General features: G+C 39.2%; 1 protein-coding gene across 2 annotated transcripts; it reads right to left on the bottom strand.

Moving 5' to 3' along the window:
* Positions 1-127: 127 nt before the first annotated feature.
* Positions 128-21545, bottom strand: LOC306853185 (inositol polyphosphate 5-phosphatase OCRL-like). Of its 2 annotated transcripts, XM_079390400.1 has the most exons (24): positions 20972-21545; positions 20319-20398; positions 16062-16153; positions 15745-15783; positions 15198-15311; positions 14049-14198; positions 13726-13924; positions 13490-13648; positions 13315-13416; positions 13012-13126; positions 12751-12867; positions 12331-12512; positions 12098-12209; positions 11735-11844; positions 11489-11624; positions 11305-11415; positions 10589-10754; positions 9559-9794; positions 8980-9003; positions 7708-7824; positions 7544-7628; positions 7012-7139; positions 2593-2704; positions 128-2508 (listed from the first exon to the last, which is right to left on the bottom strand). In XM_079390400.1, the coding sequence occupies exons 1-24, from the start codon at positions 21011-21013 to the stop codon at positions 2384-2386; spliced, it is 2853 nt and encodes a 950-aa protein (XP_079246526.1). In that variant the 5' UTR covers positions 21014-21545; the 3' UTR covers positions 128-2383. The 2 variants fall into 2 exon arrangements, with proteins under 2 accessions (XP_079246526.1, XP_079246527.1); XM_079390401.1 differs by lacking the exon at positions 8980-9003.
* Positions 21546-21554: the final 9 nt, after the last annotated feature.

Below are 21554 nucleotides of genomic sequence, written 5' to 3'. Positions count from 1 at the left end.
AGGCCACTCCTTCAGAAAGCAGTTATTGCTGCACAAGGTTGAGCCATAATAATAATAATTATAATAACAGACTACTGACTTGGCAAGCAACAGTAAAAAAAAATATATATATTCCAAAAAGCCCAATAATATCATCATAATGTCTTTATTTCATTGAATAAATTAGATGCCCGGCCCCTCCCCACAAATAAAACAAAGTATGTGCAAGTACCAGAAACATCTGCAAAGTACCAGAAACATCATTACAAAAGCTGAATGGATAGAAAGACAGGTCACAACAATAAACAGGCAGGGTGGTGATCACAGCACACCAGAAATCTGTGTAATGGCCATCTGCATTTCTGTTCCTCTGATTCAGTCTCCTGCAATGTGGTCCTCCCAAAAACATCATCTATTGGCAATGAAAAGAATGATTTCAGGCGTTAAGTGTTTGAATAAGACAGTCAAGCTCCATGGTGGCCCTTTCCAAAGCAGAAATTAGAATAAAAATAAGCCCAACAGAAAGCTCAGACACAGGGGGCTTGTAAACACGGCAGAGGATGTGAAGAGATTTAGGCATCGGATGACTTCAAACCACAGCCAATAACATTCACAGAACATCACTACTAAGAGTTTTCAACACTCTCAGGAAAAATGTGCAGAAATTTTAACCGCTTGTTACTGGGTCAGTACCTCAAGGACATCTTTGTAACTTATTTACCCCTAAAGGTGCACAGTGGTACTTAAAAGGTACATATTAGGTAAGGTACAAAGTTGCCCCTTTAAGGGTACTGTCACAAGCTATATGCCTACAACTACAATTTATGCACTCTTTTTCTGACAGTAAGGGAAGGCAGAACAACGAGTTGGTCAGAAACTGCTTACAACACTTTTTCCAAGTTGCAAGACACACACAAAACATTTCCTGTGAGATTTTGAGGAAATGTTTCTAATGAACAGAGGCAACAATGACACACGCATTGTGGAGAAACAGCTTTGGTGGTTTGTGCTACAATAATATTATAGCATTGGGGTGATGAGTAATATGAGTACAACAGAGGAGACTTCCTCTTTACACGCTGTAGTACTAAACCAGACTGACTGGCACAATAATTAAAACCCAGCAGACTTCTCAGAATTTCCCAAAGTGTACTATGAATTCAAGAGAGATAAACATATGCCGCTATGTCACTACACGGAAACAGAATGTGTAAATGTAACATGAAACAACACCAACAAAGGACACAAAGATTGTAAACGTACACAAAATTATCCCAGTCTGGGTTACTATAACACTCAACATATATATAAATAGAAGGACCACGACTCAGTCTTCATTACAAGACATGACAGATAAAAGACGATAAAAGACCCACTGAGCACATCAGTTAAAACATTAATGTCTCTTTAGCATGACAGGATCCAGAACAGAGCTGTAAAAGAGTAAGACCTCAAAATAATTAGTTTCAGACACAGAGTCCAGATCTAATGAAGGCAACCTCATCCGCTCGTTGCCATTATTCAAGGCGATTAATAATTATGGGTGTAGTTGTGCCATCATAACGGACTGAGGAGTAGACCGGAGAGCGTGTTTCTGACAGATAACAGACTTATATTCATCTGTGGAGGACATCCAAATGCCCAATGCTGAGGACAACTGTGTAGGAGACAGGAAAACATAAATAACATGTGCACACCACAACGGACAATGCTGGCTGATTCATCATGATTCAGATAGAACTGAGTAGAGATCATAGTCCAGACTTCTCCTCCACTCCAAAAGGTAGTCGATTGTCAAAGTCACCTTGTAGGAAACAATTCTCTGTGAAGGTCATTTTTGAAGGAGGAAAGGAAGAGCGCATGAGGCAGATGGAAAATGGTGCTCTGACGGAGCGTTTAACCTGGGCAGCAGCAGTCAGTACAATCTCCACAACATGGCTTTCCTTTAGTGTAACAAAGTCATTTTTTTGAGTGCCCGTGAGTCACATCTAACACATTCAGTGAATTCTGATTAGGAATATTGGATTTGGCATTACAGCACTCTGATCCAGAGGACAAAACCAGAGAGAGTGGGGTTGCACATAGCATTACAGATGCTACAGTCAAAAAGATCAGGTTTGTAAGGGTTAAAGTGTAGTTATTAATACTACAGGGATAAACTGACACCTATTCCTCTGAAGTAGGAACAGAAGAATAATGAAACATAACCAACGGACAGTGTCTGTGCAAAACAGGCACTATCCAACAGTGCCAAACTTTCATCAGGGAGGCAGTCAGCCATCTTAGTGCAGGGTGGCCCAAATATCTCCCAGAAGGCCAGCAACAAACACACCTCAAGCGTCTTTTTGCTCCACCTGAACACCTCTGAGAGAAGGCATGACACCTCGTTCTGCGGTCCTCTTCTTCAGTCTTCATCGCCTCCCATGAGGAACCCCAGTATAAAGTCGTTAGTTTTCTGACGGTCGTGTGACATCTGTTTGCCAGCAAGGTTGGGAGGCGGCCGAACGAGGAGGCTTGCGAAGAGAGTAGCTGGGGAAAAGGTACAAGAAGAGATGCAACAGTAATGCACCTGTATATTTGCAGTCTGCTGGCACTTGAGAAAGTCAAACTCACCTAGGAGGTTGGCGGTCAGGTTGTTGTCAATCGAGTGTTTAAGTAATTCTCTCAAGAAGGCCATCAGGTAGCGGAACACATTGCGATGGGCTCGTGGGAGCTGAGATATTAGCTGCCATTTAGAGTAAAACAAAGAATTAATCCTTAAACTTTATTTCTTGGTTTACATTTACATTTAGTCATTTGGCAGACGCTTTTATCCAAAGCGACTTACAATTGGGGAATACAAAAAGCGATTCATCTTGAAGAGGCAGTCAGACAGAGGAAGTGCTCGTAACACCAAGTCTCAGTCATTGTTCAAATAAGTACAAACTAGTAGGTGGAGAGAAAGATAGAGGGAAAGTTTTTTTTTTTGAACTTTGAATCTTAGATTTTTCTAACGTAGTCTCAGACTTTTGGAAGCCACTATTTTGGATGCTTGTCACAAGATCAGTGATCTATATCTCATTTGTAGATCTATATCTCATTTGTAAGTCGCTTTGGATAAAAGCGTCTGCTAAATGACTAAATAAATAAATAAATATAATAAATCAATAGCTGAGAGACAATTTCTTTCATGTAAGCAAAATGGACAATGAAATACACCCAAATAAATCAGATTCAAAACACAGTGAACGCAGAATCTTACGTAGAGCTTGTGAATAGAAACTGAAACAAGAACATAGATTGCCAACCCTATCACAAACAGCATTATTAAAGTGCATATTGCAGGTTAAAAACCATATTGCAGGTTTTTTCAAATGAATATATAACCTTGTATGAAAATACCACATGAACCGTTAATGCGGGATTTGAAAATGTTTTACAAGACGCGAGGGCACAAATTTAGATAAAAAAGTGAGGCTTTCCTTGACAGAGTTCTCAAAAAACGCTTTTTTTAAACATCGCGCCATATTACGTCACATAAGGGAGTCGTCGTGTGCTGCACTCTGCTTTTGTGTTTTCGGTAGTTATTTTTATTTCAATTTATCATTGTCACTGTAAATTATTGTGTTTATGGAGGTTGCACAAACACCAGCCTGTCAGGACATCGAGTCCACAGGTTTCCTAACAAGAAATAGTCTGGTATCTTCCGGGCCTCGGTGCGTTAGTGCAGGTGAAGAGACTGGACTTCACTAATGCATCTGCTTCAAACACCGCGGTGGTGTGTAACTTAACAGATGTGATGGAGGCCAAGTGGAAAAGCATGGTCAGCAGTGAATGTGATCTAAACTTGTGCTTGCTTCTCCCAGCATATGCCGTCTGAGAGAGGAATACTGCAGGTCACCACAGGCTCCAGGAGAACACAGCACTGTCATGTCCACTACACCTGCTCCTCTCTCCAGATCCCTCCAGTCACGTCCACTACACCTGCTCCTCTCTCCAGATCCCTCCAGTCATGTCCACTACACCTGCTCCTCTCTCCAGATCCCTCCAGTCACGTCCACTACACCTGCTCCTCTCTCCAGATCCCTCCAGTCACGTCCACTACACCTGCTCCTCTCTCCAGATCCCTCCAGAGGATCAACATGATGAGGCTGTTGGTGTATATCTAGCACAGCCTTCACCATTTAACACACTTTAACAACACAGTGTGATACCCAGACTGAAAGATTGTTAAATGTTTTTAAATGGGTCAGATGGTATTACTTTTGGTAGTATATGTGTGGTACATACATACAGTGGGTACGGAAAGTATTCAGACCCCATTAAATTTTTCACTCTTTGTTATATTGCAGCCATTTGCTAAAATCATTTAAGTTATTTTTTTTCCCTCATTAATGTACACACAGCACCCCATATTGACAGAAAAACACAGAATTGTTCACATTTTTGGAGATTTATTAAAAAAGAAAAACTGAAATATCACATGGTCCTAAGTATTCAGACCCTTTGCTCAGTATTTAGTAGAAGCACCCTTTTGATCTAATACAGCCATGAGTCTTTTTGGGAAAGATGCAACAAGTTTTTCACACCTGGATTTGGGGATCCTCTGCCATTCCTCCTTGCAGATCCTCTCCAGTTCTGTCAGGTTCGATGGTAAACGTTGGTGGACAGCCATTTTTAGGTCTCTCCAGAGATGCTCAATTGGGTTTAAGTCAGGGCTCTGGCTGGGCCATTCAAGAACAGTCACGGAGTTGTTGTGAAGCCACTCCTTCGTTATTTTAGCTATGTGCTTAGGGTCATTGTCTTGTTGGAAGGTAAACCTTCGGCCCAGTCTGAGGTCCTGAGCACTCTGGAGAAGGTTTTCGTCCAGGATATCCCTGTACTTGGCCGCATTCATCTTTCCTTCGATTGCAACCAGTCGTCCTGTCCCTGCAGCTGAAAAACACCCCCACAGCATGATGCTGCCACCACCATGCTTCACTGTTGGGACTGTATTGGACAAGTGATGAGCAGTGCCTGCTTTTCTCCACACATACCGCTTAGAATTAAGGCCAAAAAGTTCTATCTTTGTCTCATTAGACCATTTCTCACCATCTTGTGGTCCTTCGGGTGTTTTTTTGTGTCTTGCACTGAGGAGAGGCTTCCGTCGGGCCACTCTACCATAAAGCCCCGACTGGTGGAGGGCTGCAGTGATGGTTGACTTTCTACAACTTTCTCCCATCTCCCGACTGCATCTCTGGAGGTCAGCCACAGTGATCTTTGGGTTCTTCTTTACCTCTCTCACCAAGGCTTTTCTCCCCCGATAGCTCAGTTTGGCCGGACGGCCAGCTCTAAGAAGGGTTCTGGTTGTCCCAAACGTCATCCATTTAAGGATTATGGATGCCACTGTGCTCTTAGGAACCTTAAGTATAGCAGAAATTTTTTTGTAACCTTGGCCAGATCTGTGCCTTGCCACAATTCTGTCTCTGAGCTCTTCAGGCAGTTCCTTTGACCTCATGATTCTCATTTGCTCTGACATGCACTGTGAGCTGTAAGGTCTTATATAGACAGGTGTGTGGCTTTCCTAATCAAGTCCAGTCAGTATAATCAAACACAACTGGACTCAAATGAAGGTGTAGAACCATCTCAAGGATTATCCGAAGAAATGGACAGCACCCGAGTTAAATATATGAGTGTCACAGCAAAGGGTCTGAATACTTAGGACCATGTGATATTTCAGTTTTTCTTTTTTAATAAATCTACAAAAATGTCAACAATTCTGTGTTTTTCTGTCAATATGGGGTGCTGTGTGTACATTAATGAGGAAAAAAAATGAACTTAAATGATTTTAGCAAATGGCTGCAATATAACAAAGAGTGAAAAATTTAAGGGGGTCTGAATACTTTCCGTACCCACTGTATATAAACAGGTGAAATGTGTTTCGAGTTGGGTATTAACAGTGCTATGAAATAATATTTATGATTTAGTGCTGTATAAATAAAAGTGAATTGAATTAACCATAAATGCAAATCTGCTCGATTGTGATTTTATTTTTTATTGATTGTCAACAAAATGGAGCAATTCAACACCTTTATAAAGTCCTCCTTCCTCTAAACTATCTTCTCATGGCTGACACAACACATGCACCATAGGCCCAGCGGACAACTTGTCTGTATGCTATCATTATTGATTGTGTTATACCAATGGCATCAAAAAGTGTTACTCATAGGTAGTAATGACCTAAATAGAGTTAACTTGTAATTGAGAATCAAAATTATTCAGACTGTTTTAATATTCAAATCTTTAACAATGTATTTATACATGTATACAAGTATTTAGCTTAGAGTAATAAATGATTTCTGCCCTAAAACATGTGTCTGCTGGCCTGGAGAGGTCTATGCTTTCCTCGCATTTCCCACACAAGCACCTATGAATCAAAAACGTGTTTATCTCTCTCTCTGTCCTGCGGTGATCACGTAACGTTAGTGTCGGGTATTAACGAGTGTGACACACCTGATCAACGCTTATTAGTTTCTATTACTGGTAAGTATCAATACTCAGATGACCAATACTAGCATTGCTATTGCCTGATTACATTAGCTAACGTGTGTATATCTGTAAGCTAACACTGATCTCTCACCAAACACCTGCCCTGTTCTCCTCACATCAACTCAATTTGTCTTCTCTGACCGTTATTCTGTCTAATACTGGCCTGTCCTGCTCTCTTGGCTCATCATTTTATCTGTGGTCCGTCATACGAGTGTAAATACACATTTAAAATTTCCTCAGCGTCCGAACTGTCATTGCGATCCATTGTTTTCCTGTGGTTTAAATGGACCGCTCTCCCTTTTGATGCGTCACTTCCGGTTTTGGTGCGTTTCAGATGCGGAAGTCTCTCACAAATACGACTCCAGAAGCCTTAATAGCGTATTTTAAAGTATATTTTAAAGAAAATCTAGTTCCCACAGTATTTTTCTATACATCGACTCACTGGAGTCTCTAACCTGCAATATGCCCTTTAAATACATGGTCTTGAAACTACCAATATACTTACTGCCATGCATGCATGTTTACCTGTTTGCACAGGCGGCTGTCATGAGAGCATTCCAGACAGCGCTGATAGAGTTCATAACACAGCACAGGCTCAGGAAGAGCCTCCAAGAAGATCAATAGTGCTTCGGCAACTGAGTGATTAGAGCCAGCTAATCAACAGTCAAGGAGAACCACGGTGAACAGTGAGAATGCACATTTAACATCAGGAAGAGAAAATATGGCAGTGAAAAAAGGAAAAGACAGGGAGAGAAAAGAAAGTATACAGTGTCTCTAGGGATGTCTCCAGCACCATTCGGACAGAGGAAAAATTCTCAGTCTCTCAGCCGCACAGGGATGAATTGTGTGGAAGAGTCGAACCAGTCCAGCCAGTCAGAGCAGTTTTAAGGGGAGCCATTCGGTCACATTCACTGAAGTAACAGACATAGATATTTCTATGCTACGTAACTCTGAGAGCCCTTTAAAGAGGCTTGTACCAAATAGTAATCTATCTGCTGGGAAAAACTTGTCCTTTCCATTTATAAAAATGTATATATCTTTTGGTGGGAAAGGATACGGATGGATTCAGGAATGCTGGTGTCCAAGCAGTCAATAATACTTTGTAGCTCATCTTGAAGGCCAGGGGTCTGGAAAAGTTCCTCCTGTGCGTTTAAAAAATAAACTCATTAGAAATTTAAGATGTGATGGTTAATCATTGGTGCATTCATGCTTTTTGTTTACCTGCCGGCAGGCCTTGGTGTAGAGGTGATTAACAAGCAACCAGACCTCTTTGGGAATCTTCAGAGGTTTATCCTCTGTTCCTGCACTGTCCAACAAGAAATTCATCCGCGATTTCTCCTGCGAAATTGAGAAATTATCACAATCTATATATTGTAGCACTTTTCACTAATACACCACATTTTGGTGTTCCATTATTCACTTTTTTTTTTAAAAGCACTAGATCCTATACTTTTTACTTTTTGTTGAACTATTCTTTCTCAACTGTATCCAACAGTTAAACACTGACATTTAGTTGAAATTATATTTAGTTAAGTGAAACTACATGCTTTTTTGCCAAAATAACTAAAAAACAATTCTTCAAATTCTTACAGCCAGAATTAACATCATTTGCAGAACTTTTTAAATATTAGAGGGAAAACACAAACAAATCAGTTTAACTTATACTGTATACACTACCTATTTTTAAATGCTTACTTTTTGAAAATATTTTTTGAAAGCCTCTTATGCTCAAAGCTGCATTAATTTAATAAAAAACAGCAATAGTGTGAAATATTATTATAGTTAAAAACTTTTATATAATGTAATATTTATAATGTAATGTTTTATTTTATTTGCTCCCTTTTGTGGTAAAGTGCTTTTAAAAATACAGATGTTTGTTAAGACGGTTCCAGTACAACTTGGAGAATGACCACTTTGTTTAAACTTTAAAGTATATAACAGCCATAGCAAATTCATCCATGTGATATTTGAAAAAGGGTGACATAACAATCATCTCTCTTATACACACACTGAAACATGTTACGTAGAGAACAGTTACAGCCCCAAGACCATTGAACAATATAAAGGGACTCATGCAATTAGTAGGAATGCAACTCATGCTGAGCCACAGAGGCAAAAACAACTATAAAGAACAGTCGACTCCAAATTACAAACACCGATTTGTGAGGCTGGTTTCACCATGCTGTGAGCTGCTTTCTCTCTCTACTAATCTAATATCACTGGCTGGTGAGCAGTGAGCAGGGTGGGAAAAGGAGGGGCAGAATTCAAGCAGAGAGATTCAAGCCTCAGTGACTTTCATTAGCCTGAACCAGCAAAGTGACTGCAGCAAGCTGACCTGTAGGAATGGGCAAGCACATCGAGACACTGTCACACTGGGACAAACATTTAAAAACAGGACAAAGTCACCCTCAATCACACATGTAGGCCATGATAATTGCAGCTGTCCTATTGTGTAACATAATTGTCTTTTCCACGGATGAAGAGGGACTTTACCTTTTCCATGCAGCTATCCTCTCCCTGAGAGTCATACAGACCCAGAATGATTGGTCGGAAAGAAGTAGTCAGAGAAGAAAAGAGTAAAAGAAGGAAGGAGAGATGAGACAATAGAGAAACATTGCATAATCAGTGAGAACACAGAGCCAGTATTGCATAATCACAGATAAGCAGCTTTCAGCTATCAAAGGTGATCTCTGAACACAACAGCAGAGAGATAGAAACAGAAAACAACTAAAGATGATTGACTACTCTCTAAATGAAAAACTAATATTTTGAGAATATAGCGGCAAATAGAATAGTCACGAACAGCACGGGTGGTTTGCATGATGACCTATTGCTATTGAAAAACCTGCATCCCATAATATTTATTTCCATACATGACTTCCTCTAGCCTTAAATTAGAATCATGTCAAACCTAAAAGTCTTATCTAAAATCTGGGGGCAAAATTCCTTGCCACTGTCTGTCATGACCTTCCACTGGCAAAGAAAGGAAGAAGACAACTTTCGTTTTTGCAATGTCAGCCATCCTGTGGTTATAACCCATCTAATCAAAAGAAGCTGCGGCCTGTGCCTCACCAGATCAATGAGTTTAGTGATGGGGATCTCACGGATGGGCTTCTTCATACGGCACAGGGTTTCTAAAGATGTGCCGAAACAGCTGGGCAAGTAGCTTCCCGCCACAGTGATGAAGTAGTCTTTCCCCCGGTCCAGATGAAGCACCAGGATGTCCTCAATTTTATCCTCACCAGAGTTTAGCAGCGTCACCGAGTCTTTACTGACATACACCTCCAGGAAGATCTCCATTGTCTCATCTGCAAGAAATAGTAATATACAGACAATGTAGATCAGTGGTCTCAAACTCAAGTCCTGGAGGGCCGCAGCTCTGCAGAGTTTAGCTCCAACTCACACCTGCTTGGAAGTTTCTAGTGATCCTGAAGACCTTGATTAGGTGGATCAGGTGTGTTTGATTAGGGTTGGAGCTAAACTGTGCAGAGCTGTGGCCCTCCAGGAACTGAGTTTGAGACCAATGATGTAGATGATGCTCAGTCTGCACATGGATCAAAAATATTTAAGTGACACATATGTTGTTTTTCCAAATATATTTGGGCAGCTGACATGACACTTTACTATCTTTTAAGAAAAAGGCAATTAATTGATTCTCTTGACAAATGACTCATACACAAAACTGTTTTAATTAAGTATGCACTAAAGTCATTTCCTGCATCAATATTTAAATGAGTTTTTAGCTAATGAAAAACTAAAACAAAAATAAAGTTTTGACAATGATATTTGGGTATCTGAACTTAGCCTGCTGTCCAGAGGTTTGGTGTTCACAGGCCATTAACTAGTCATAGAAAAGTTAAGCTGCTTCTTGATATTTCAGGTGAACAAATTTCTAATTTTTCAAAAATTCTGTGGTCCTTCTGGAATAAGCAATGTGTGGATACAAATTAAATATACTGACTTTATCTAAATGTAATATTTTTTCAAAAAAGTCCAGCCATGAAATTGCATTAAAAAAGGAAGTAAAGGAAGACATTATAAAATATTTTGTCCTTGTCAACTACAACATTCATTTTTATTTGATGCCATATGAGATACTCACTAGGGTCTAGTACCCCTTCACTGGGCTCAGCACGTAGCCAGGTTTTACAGTATTGAGAATCATTGAGTTTGGGAATGAAGGCGAAGGTGCTAGGGACCTGTCCGTCATTAGTGATGAGAAAACTCTGACGCTGAAGCTGACGAAACTTCACATTCTCAAAGGTGAACTATGGGATAAAGAACAGGTATAACATGATAATGAGGCAGTAAGAACATACAATACCATTCAAACGTTTTTGGAGTAGCTGAATAGTCAGAAATCATTCTAATATGCTGATTTGGCACTCAAAACATTTCTTATTATGATCAATGTTTAAAAAAAAGTTGTCCTGCTTTACATTTATGTGGATGCCATGGTATATTTTACATTAATGTATGTATTACAAAATATCCTCAGTGTGCACTGACTCAGTGTGCACTGAGGGTGATGCAGATCAATTTATTTTTACTCTCTTTTCTTCTTTCTTTTCTTTTAAAGACACAGACCGGTACAATCTGAAATTTAAATCTGAATTTAATCTAAAAGCAATTATGGCACATGTGATCAGCCCATAATCCACTCACAGTCCAGAAATGCTAAAATTGTGCAAACATTATCGATCTTCCTCTGATATATATAGTGGGATCTCAGAAGGACTGGAGGCAGGCCAGTGAATCGATGCAGAGAGAATTTGTCAGAGGATACAATCCCCTGTCTGGTTCTCGGTCATTACTCACCTCCCGTTGTGTTAGGGACAAAGAGGGCAGAAAGTCATTTTCCATCCTGTCCATGTCCCGCACGATCTCTTCAAACACCTTTTTGTAGCGCTGCTCAATCACCATCTTCACCTGCAGCACACATAAAATCAATCTGATGCTCTCAACTCCTTTATTGGAGCATGATGAAAGAAGTAAACCTCACCCCGATACTGAAGAGAGAGCTGACAGGTTTGTGGTCACTGGTCTTCAGGTCCATGTGACTGCGGTAGTGAAGCTGCTTCACGCTGCTCCCCCTCCAGAGGATACGGTCGCACCAGGCAGGGACTCGACACTTCCCACTGTGGACGACAAAAACCAATTCATGACGTGTCAAACTTAATTCTTTTCATTGCAAGATCATCAAACAATGAAGTATGAAAGAAGAGGTCCTAATCTCCAAGAACTTTACCTTGAGTCCCATCGGTCTGATTTAGCATCATATTTGTAAGTTGGGATGAAATTAATCTCCCCTTCCATGAAGTCAGTGAAGGCTCGTTTAGTCTTTCTCTGGATGTTCAGCTGGAAGTGAAACAGAAGATGCTATTAAGTGTGAAAAAAAGGGAAGTCAGTCTATATTATGCTACCACTGAAAGAAATGCCATATCCACACACACAAAAAAAAGAAAAGAGTAAGCAACAAATGATAACCTAAAACCAGATAAATGCAGTGGAGTGCATAAGTGAAGGAAACCATCGATGAACACACGTATGTTTTTTTTATTCAAAAATATTATAAACATTATAAGAAAACAACATCATTGCAAGGTCTCACCTGATCATACTCCTGAAGCCTCCGTAGCTCTTTATCATCAATGAGTCTTTTTACCTCCCCAGCATCAGGGAAACATAGCCTGTAGTTGAGATCTCCAAGCCAAATCACCACACTTAGAGAAGAAATCATAACCATTGAACCATTTAAATATTGACCCAACATTAGCTTGCTAATCATAGGAAATCAGCTTCAAAAATGGCTACACTGGATAACTAGATGTCGGTGACACTCACTCATGTTTGACTATACTGAGAGGGGGGTATTCCAGTAGATGGAAACTCATGCGGGCGCATATGTCTTTGTAGTCCTGGTTCCGCCGCTCAAAGTCATCCACATGAGCAGCCAAGTGAGAGTTTACGAAGCAGAAGCTGGTATTATGGAACACAAAGCGCACAGCCACTCCTCCTTTATTCCCCTATAATAATGGAGTAATAAAAGTGGGTTAATCTTATCAGGTCACTGACACCGATCTACTGAAAGAAGGGATGTATCATTCGTTTTGTCGTCATTTCTTTCATTTGTGTAATCCATACCACTCTAAGATTACACAATAAGCAAATACAATAAAAGATACATATTATATGCCAAGCGATAGGCTAAAAGTACTTCCTGTTTTGACAAACCACTTCATATTGTTACAAATTCAAACATACCATTTTATTCATGAGGCCAGTTCCAACAGACTCAGAAGCCAGCTCTCGAATGTGATGTTTGTGCTCCTTGTTGACATACACCACCAACATCATTCCCACTAGGCGAATGATACGGATCTGAAGACAGGATACAGTGCCTCATTAAAGGTTAACACAAAATCAAAGCAAGCACCACATACTTTCTTCAGTTGACCACAGGATGCCACTAGACTGTTCTTTTAATTTTAAATGTTGAAAAAAAATCAGCTGTTGTTTGCTCACCCGTATGTATCTGGCTTTAGGATGGAGGCTTCTCTCTACTGCATCAACCCATAACTGTTCTTTGGATGAGTCCATATAGAAAAAGGCCTCTGTGCTCAGGTCCAGCTCCTGAAATCTGCCAAAAAACAAAATCAAAATACGAATGGACAATTAATAATGTACAACGATCTATTAAGGGTGAAATATTTAATGTCTGTCCCACTGGAATCACAAAGCTGCAACTATAATGACTATTCTCAAACAGGTTTCCCAAACATTGCTCCATTTGCCTGCTCCAAAGGACTTCCATGTTCTGCCACTCACCCCAGTGCGTAGACATCTGGAGGGTCTGGGTCAGAGCACAGCCAGGGCTTAAGACTGCTGTCAGGAGACTGACCATTCACATTCCATGTGCCAATGAAGAAACTGTAAAATAGTGACTCGATTAAATACCATAAATCAATCCAAACAAACACGTTTTCAGGCATGTTACATTTACCTGAAGTTCTTAATGTCCACGTATTCTTTCTCCTTCTTGCTGAGGCGATGCTTGAGCAGGCCTTCCCTTGACCCTGCGTGGCTGCTCATCATTGCTTGTCTCATGGTGTTGTTAGACGGGCTGTCAGACCAGGAACTGGAGCGGTCTACAGACTGAAATCTGTAATGACAAACAGCACCGTGTTCAACACGGCTGAAAATTCACAGGCTTCTGCATTTTAGACCAGTAGCACTCACTCATTTCTGACAGGTGTGGAGTTCTGTGCAGATGGTGGCCTTTCTTTGGTAGTTGGGCCTGTCGATGGTGTATAAGTGCCCTTCCGCGGGGGAAGAGGGGGCAGTGGTGGAGGAGGTGGCTCTCTTTGTGCAACTATACGATTTTGCTGGTTCTTCTTCTCTTCAAAGGCAAAATCTGTGGTCATCGAGAAGGCGGAGTCTATAAACATAGAGAGGAACAGACCAGCAGGATTGTAAGTGACAAAGCGTTCACTAGCAACTACTGACTTTGGTGTATCTGCCCATTTAACCTAATGTATTGTGTGCCATTTTTTATACCATACCTGTTTTTGAGGACTGTACTAAAGTGCTATTGTTGATGTTATTTGAGGTGGATTTGGAGTTTCCTCTTTGAGGTGGGACTGGAATGCAGTCTTTTACTGGAACAGGTACAACAGCCTCCATCTTTCTGGGCAGTGAACTCCTCTTCTCAGCTAAAGATGGACCATTTAACAGTGATGTTTAGTGTATTTACACATTGGTTAATGGTTTTCAAAATGGTCTTCAGCAGTGGAGAATATTTATTATTGTCATAATTTTAGTACAGGCAAATCTACTACTAATCTGGACATGATCTTTCTTTTTTTTAATCCGATTACAATTCTGATGTTTTTGAGTTATCTTACCATCAGTAATTAATAATTTTGAAGTATTACTGACAGTGTCTTGTTAAGGCGGAAAAACACTACACAATTTTTGTCCCAATTTGCAGCCTGGAGAATGCTTAGTTGACAAAAGTCAAAGCTAGTCTGCTGATTTTGGGCAGTCAGAGTTTCATGAACAAGAGTCAGAAAACAAATAATATGCAATTCTGTTCATAAATATTTAGTTAACCAGATGCCTAAAAACAAAATTATTTTATACCACTAACTTGACAAATTCTAGCAAAGGCAACGTTTCTGTTGTGTTTGGAGCAATTTTAAAGCCTGGAAGTGTGTGATGCCCAGGTTTTCTATGTAACCATTTACAAAGTCAGCAATTGTATGATGCCTAGTATTTTAATATCTGTTCATTTTGAAGTCGTGTAGTGTATTCCAACCTTACGTAGAGTTCGGAATCCTGTAAAAAGTCAATGGACGATGTCAAGAATTGAAGCCTCTAAGGTAAGAGTTTGAAAGACAAACTTAACCTGAGCTGAATTTCTATCAATGAGGTAACAAATCAGAGAAATCATGCAGCAAGTGGCCTAACCTTTGACTTGATTGTGGTTGTAACAATGTAAAACTAAACCAATGAAAAAAACAAAACTATAGTGTAATGTGTCAAACGTTCTGCCCAAAACTAAGGTCAAATTCTTCCAGGAAGCATTCATTACGACAAACCTGTAAATCTGGGTGTTGGTTACCCTGGTAAATAAATGATTAGAGTAAATAAATAATAAATGTGGCTTGATGTTTGTGGCTGCATCCTGTGCAGGGAAAATGAGGTATCACCTTGCTGTTTGGCCTTCGTCACATGCTGCAAGAAGGACTGAGTGTGAATGTCATCCTGCAGCTCCAGCAGAAGCTCTGGAGTTCGCTCGCCTTGAAGACGAAACCGTACCGTCGCTGTTGAAAAACATTTTGTCATATATTCACATCCAAACATCACAGCTATGCATTTTATTCTTTAGAAAAAGCACTTTGCTTAAGTTAATCATTATTTAATAAAGCAATATGCATTAAGAAAACTGCCCAAGTATACAAATCGCATAAAGAATTGTGCATATAAGCTCCTACCATTTCATATAAATTTATAGATATAAAATTAATTGGATAAGAGTAGCAATAAGTTGCTTAATTTGAATGCTGTTACAATAAGCTCCTTACAGATATGATTCAACTATAAAATATGTAACAATTATTTGAAAGACACTTGATTTGTATTCTATGCTGATGTAATTGTCCCAACTCACTGTATACAACTGAATAAGACACTTAGTAAAATGGCTATGAATCAAGAAATATAAAAATTTAAAACAAAAGGCTAATTAAAACTTACAGTTAATCGAGAGGTCAATAAGAAGCGCTTCTTCAGCCTCTAAAATAGGAAATTAAAGAAAGTCAGAGACATATTTTAAGAGGACTGTACCAGGAAATATAAAACATAACCTGCCCTCTATGGTGACAAATGATTTTCAAATATTTGATCAGGAGAGGGAGATTTCATCATTCAAAACAGTGCTTATTATCCAAGCCTCACTGATAGAGACCAAAGGTGAGTTTGTACAGGCAGAAAAATATTATAGTGAGGGCAAATGCATTTATACTGTTACAAAGTCTTTCTGAAAACTATATATATAGTCATTAGAAGCTTACCTCGAACTATGTGAAAATGGTTATTGATGGGGATGGACAGCTGGGGCACGGGGCTTAATACAATTGCTTCAGGGTTTGCCAGAATATCCAACCTAAGAACAAGAGATTCATTCGTGAAATGTCGTACAAGAATCCATAAGCTGTGGCACAAGACTTCCTTTATCAGTTCATATATTTAGTTTTCTGAAAGAAACGCTCAGTTTACAAATAAGAAAAAAAAAAAAAAAAAGTGATAACACCACACTTCTGTTCATTTTTATGTTTAGGATGCAGTACATTGTATAGTACACATTCATTCAAAAGTTTAGGGTCAGTACGATTTAATTTTTTAAAGAAATTAATACTTTTGTTAATTAAGGACATGCATAAGACATTATAATGTTACAAGATATCTATAATGTTACAAAAGTTTTCCATTTCAAATAAATGCTGTTCTTTTGAACTTTCCATTCATCAAAGAATTCTGGAAAAACTATATCAATGTTTCCACAAAAATATTAAGCAGCACAACTGTTTTAACATTAATAATAATAATAATAATAATAAGAATGAAAAGAAATGTTCCTTGAGCAACAAATCATATTAGCATATTAGAATGATTTCTGAAGGATAATGTGACACCGAAAACTGGAATAATGGCTGCAGAGCAGTCAGCTTTGCATCACAAGATTCGATTTTAAAATATATTACAACAGAAAATTGTATTTTGAATAGTAAGAATTAGGGCTGGGCGGTATATCGAGTTTGTATGATATATCCTTTAGAAGCGATACGGTATGAAGCAATACCGTTAATATCGATATACAGTAGTTTGATACGAGCGCATCTGAAAAAATATCTAGGGAGGACACGGACTAAACTGCTGCGGAGAAAGTGCATAATACAATGTGTACTAAACATGTGACAAGCTTATATGAAGGCTTTAAAAACTCGTAAGATATAGTAGCCTATAGTTTCAGTTTAAAGCGGCTCGCCATCAGATGCTCTGACAGAGATGCTACTCGCACTGTTTAATGTGTAGGAGATGTGCTGTTTTCCTTAATGCATAACTTACATTTCACAGGTATATTCTCCATCTGCAAATGTTAGAAAGCCATGGAAATATTTCCCTTTTGCTGTCAGAAGTGCATGAGCTTTTGCTTTGCGATTCTCCGCTAAACTTCACAGACTTCATTTAGTAGCTGGACAATGTGACATACGTAGAATTTTAAACCTTAAACCTACAAGTAAGTGTATTTGGATGATAGCACTAACTGTAAAGAGTAATGGGGTAAATCAAAATAGCCCTTTTACTCATTTAGTCTGTGCTTTTTTTATTTATTATTTTCATTCAGTAACTTTAACTTCTGCTTTAAAAGGATTATTTTTGTTTTTAGATTGCAATGTTACGGTGTTAGAATGTAATGTGATGTTTTTTGCACATAATATGCCTACATGCTTACATTCACTTATTTGTTTAATCCAAATACAAAATACAGAGATATATACCGTATATGAGATATTAATTTTTGCTCATATCACCCAGCCCTAGTTAGAATATTTCACAAGGTTGCCGTTTTTACTGTATTTGTGATCAAATAAATGCAGCCTTGGTGAGCACAAGACACTTCTTTCAAAAACACTGACAAATCTTACAGGCCTCAAACTTTTGAACGGTATTATATCTCTCATATTTCCACTATGGTCCAGCATAATCTTATCTCACCAAAAATGTAGCTTCAGAATGTAGAGGGTGAAGGGAAGCTTATGGAAATGCAGGAGGCTAAATGCATATTGGAGGGCTAATTGCAGACCATATTTCACTCTCTGACAATAACAGTGCCAACTCCAGGGCATCAGGTTCCTCTCAACGTGGTCATACCTCCATTTCGCTCTATGGGAAATTCAATTACAGTGGATTATTGGAAAAACCCTCAGATTTCACCGCCTGAGTGTGCCATGCAAACGCATGGAGGCAAGACTAGAACCCCTCTGTGCTGCCAGTGAGCCCCTCTCATTCAGTCTCAGAAGACGATAATTGCTGTAATGGAGGCTGTTGCCAGGAAACGCAGCACTCATGAACAAGAGAAATTTGGCCTAGACTTACTAAGCAATCTCACATTCAGTCAATACAAATAATAGCCCAGTGTAGCGATGATGGTTATAATCTGCTCATGCCAAATATATTTCCTTATTCTCTGAGGTTCGACTGTGGGACCTGCTGACACATTAACATTTCATTGACAACACAGCTCATAATTGTTATGTAGTTATGTACTCCCCATCCACCCCAAAGGTCTGTCAGGCTAAATGAAACTTAATTTCATTTAAGTCAGGCTCCTTACACTTTCAGTGATCTATACAAAGATCCTCTTGCAGTTCAGATTAAAGAGACAGTTCACCAAAAATTTTTAATTCTGTTTATTAACCCTCATGTCGTTGCAAACCCATAAGACTTTTGTTCATCTATAAAACACAAACCTGCGAGAAACCCAAAACGTGGGAGATTTCTGTCCCTCTACTGAAGGTCCATTCCACCATAACTTTGAAGCTTCAAAAAGTTCTTGAATAATAAAAGTAATCCTTATGAATTGAGTGGCAAAATTCAGGTCTTCTGAAGACACAATTGCTTTCTAAGGTTTCAACAGATATCATTTAGGGATTCATTGACATTTAAACACTGATCAAAGCACATACATAGAATTAATCAAATATGATAAAGGGGACATGCAAGAACCAATGAGGTTTGTACTTCCGTGTCACGCAAGCATGTATGAGCATGTATTGATCAATGTTTATATGTGAATAAATGCCTAAATTATTTTCATTTTTAGGGAAACTATTACTTTAAAGACTTAATTTGTTGCTCTAACTCAGAGGTTCCCAATCCTGGCCCTGGAGAAACCCAACATTGCTTGTTTTTTATTCTTATCTGACACACATTTGAGGTCTTGATGTTTTTACTAATGGGCTGATAAGTTGAATTAGGTGTGCAGAAACAATTGACATAAAATATTTCAATGCATACTTTTACATATAATACCTAATACGTCACAGTCAATGAATGCTTCCTCATGCAGGTCTGAAATATCAACTGTGTATATGGTTCTTATTGTTAGGAGATCCTTTTCATTTCACATTGATTCAACAAATAAGATTTGTGACCTCTTTTGCCCAGTCAGTTCTTGAGCTTTTGAGTAAAGCTGAATGTGTACAGTTTTAATGCAGTTAAAGAGTTTGTGTGCTCATGTGAGGCTTATTAGGCTCTAGGACACCGAGGTGGAATGCAGGATAATGGGCAGCATGCTGGCATCCACCACACACACACACACACAATAAATGCCACACTGTCTCACTGCACAGTCTTTCACAGAGTCTTCTCACATCTATAGCAACCAGCGGTTAGGGCAATATATAATTCACATTGCTTTCACATTTCTGGGTTCTCAGAAGCAGAAGTTGTCACAGTTGGGTAAACCAGTAGTGAAAGACAGACTACAACAAATATGATGTTTGCATTCTCAATTGCTTCAACAGCAAAATAAAAAAATCCATTGATAGTGTTTCCACGACTTCGCAAAAGAGGAAAAAATAGAAAGAGCTTGATTGAAAATGTCACATTTACAGCCATTTCCTCAGCCAGTGTATTAGAAACACCCTTGCATCTGTGTTATATTTTTTTTAATGCAAATATAACACAAAATATACTGTTATAAATGTATTCAAGATCTTTGAGAATTGCCTAAGTTTCAGGGCTGCACTCCACAGCTCCAAAAGTAGAAAAATATTTATTCATGTTTTAACATGTCTGATGAAAAGCTTTTGGAGTTTCAGGAGCTGTTGCATGCCAACTTTGCGCTGCCTGTTTGAAATTCTCTGCTAATCAAGAATAACATACATCAGCTTGAAAGAACAAGATATATCTATTAAGTATCTTATGTAAAGTAAAAACATCGGATGTAAAAACGAATAGCAGGCTGTTAAAAGCCAGCTGCATTCTCAAGATAGAGATGCTCATTAGATAGCTAGTAATTAGATGGCCTGTGTTGGTGGGTTTGGTTGCTAATCATGTCAAAAAGGCCAAAAACGACAACACAATCATCAATGTAATAACACAGACAGGCAGTAGCAATGAACCCCCTGACAGAATGAACGGTTCAGTCCAAAAGAGACTGAACAGCTGCTCTGATGCTCATGTTTCCCAAGCTTTAAAATTAACTTTTGCAACTAATCACGTTTTACACACTGCATTCAAAAACGAACAGAGAGTCTACTTACGTGAACTGTCCAGAACACTCTAACAGGGACAGGAGTCTTGGCTCTTTTTGTCCATTTCTGAGCACATGTCCTCTAACAGTCTGAAAAAAATCACTGTCAAGGATTCAATTGGATAGCTGGAGGCAGAGGAAAAGAGAAAAGGGTGGAAAGTGTGACGCCTCATGGCTCTCCTCCCTCCCTCACACAATCAAAAAAACTTGTTGGACTTTATATAAGTTCATTAGGTAAGTCATCAAACAATCCCCATCACACTTCAATATATGTAAAAATCATTAAAAGCGCTATTCACATAATAAACTGCCTCTGTAGCATCAATTATGTCATACCTTACAAACACATCATATCAAGTGACATGACAATGTCAAGCAATAATGTTCAAGTTATTCCTAAAAGAAATAAGAGGATGTTTAGATAAACAAAACGCTTTCCACGAGATACTCGCGTAACTTCTGTCTGACATCAGAGAGAAAACAGCAACCGAAATGACACCATTTGTATTCGGTGTAGCCTCTTTAACACACTGGCAAAACGAAAATACATGTTATTTTTACCATTACAGCTAGGCTAACAGCTAAATGACTTTAAAAGAGGCAGCTAAGTTACTGCTCCATACAAAATGAAAATAAACAGCCGAGCTCTCAAGTAAAGGATACGGCCAGGCAATGGCTTTCGGATATCCCGAGTGAAGACTCCATCACGAATGTTGTTAAATGTGTTGAATTAAAGCCGTCAGGCGGCTAGCTAACAGGCTAAACTCAGCGAGACTGTTTTCTCATGTCAGGGTCCACCCCTCACCGCGCGTGCCGTGCTGCTGGACTTTCTTCCGGGGTGAATGAGAGACGATTGATCGCTCGCTCGGGAAGAATTTAGCCTGTAAAAACTGGTTTTGAATAAACATGGGTGGAGAAAAAAAACAATCAATGTTCACCCGCTCCTGTGAAGCGACGCAGAAGTGACGCTAGAGTACGATTTAGCTCGCGAGCCGGTGCGGAGTCATTGAACTCCGGAGAAAACGACACCCATCGAATTTGAGATTAAACAGGGGTCACGGTTGATGACAGTTGTGTTGTCGTGTTAATAGGTCAATGCCATCTCGAGTGATGTTCGGGTTTACGTTGGTAAAATATGTAGCAAGACATTATCGGTCAAGTATGGGTTCCGAGGTCATCATCACCGCGCTGTCCCTGACGCAACAACATCACTGTGTGTTATGCACTGCTCAGAGACATCATAGAT

This window comes from Barbus barbus (genome assembly GCF_936440315.1).
Source record: "Barbus barbus genome assembly, chromosome: 33".
In the NCBI taxonomy this organism is placed as follows: Eukaryota; Metazoa; Chordata; class Actinopteri; order Cypriniformes; family Cyprinidae; genus Barbus; species Barbus barbus.
This window is presented reverse-complemented; position numbering and strand designations above follow the sequence as displayed.

Bases quoted from the DNA above. Each gene is read 5' to 3' on its own strand.
- LOC306853185 (XM_079390400.1), bottom strand. From the start codon at position 21,013: ATGGAGTCTTCACTCGGGATATCCGAAAGCCATTGCCTGGCC. The intron at 12,210-12,330 runs GTGAGTGTCACC...TTCTTCTCTAAG, and splicing joins CTCAGTATAGTCAAACATGA to TGTGGTGATTTGGCTTGGAG. The intron at 11,625-11,734 runs GTAAAGTTCTTG...TGTCGTCCACAG, and splicing joins TCAGACCGATGGGACTCAAG to TGGGAAGTGTCGAGTCCCTG.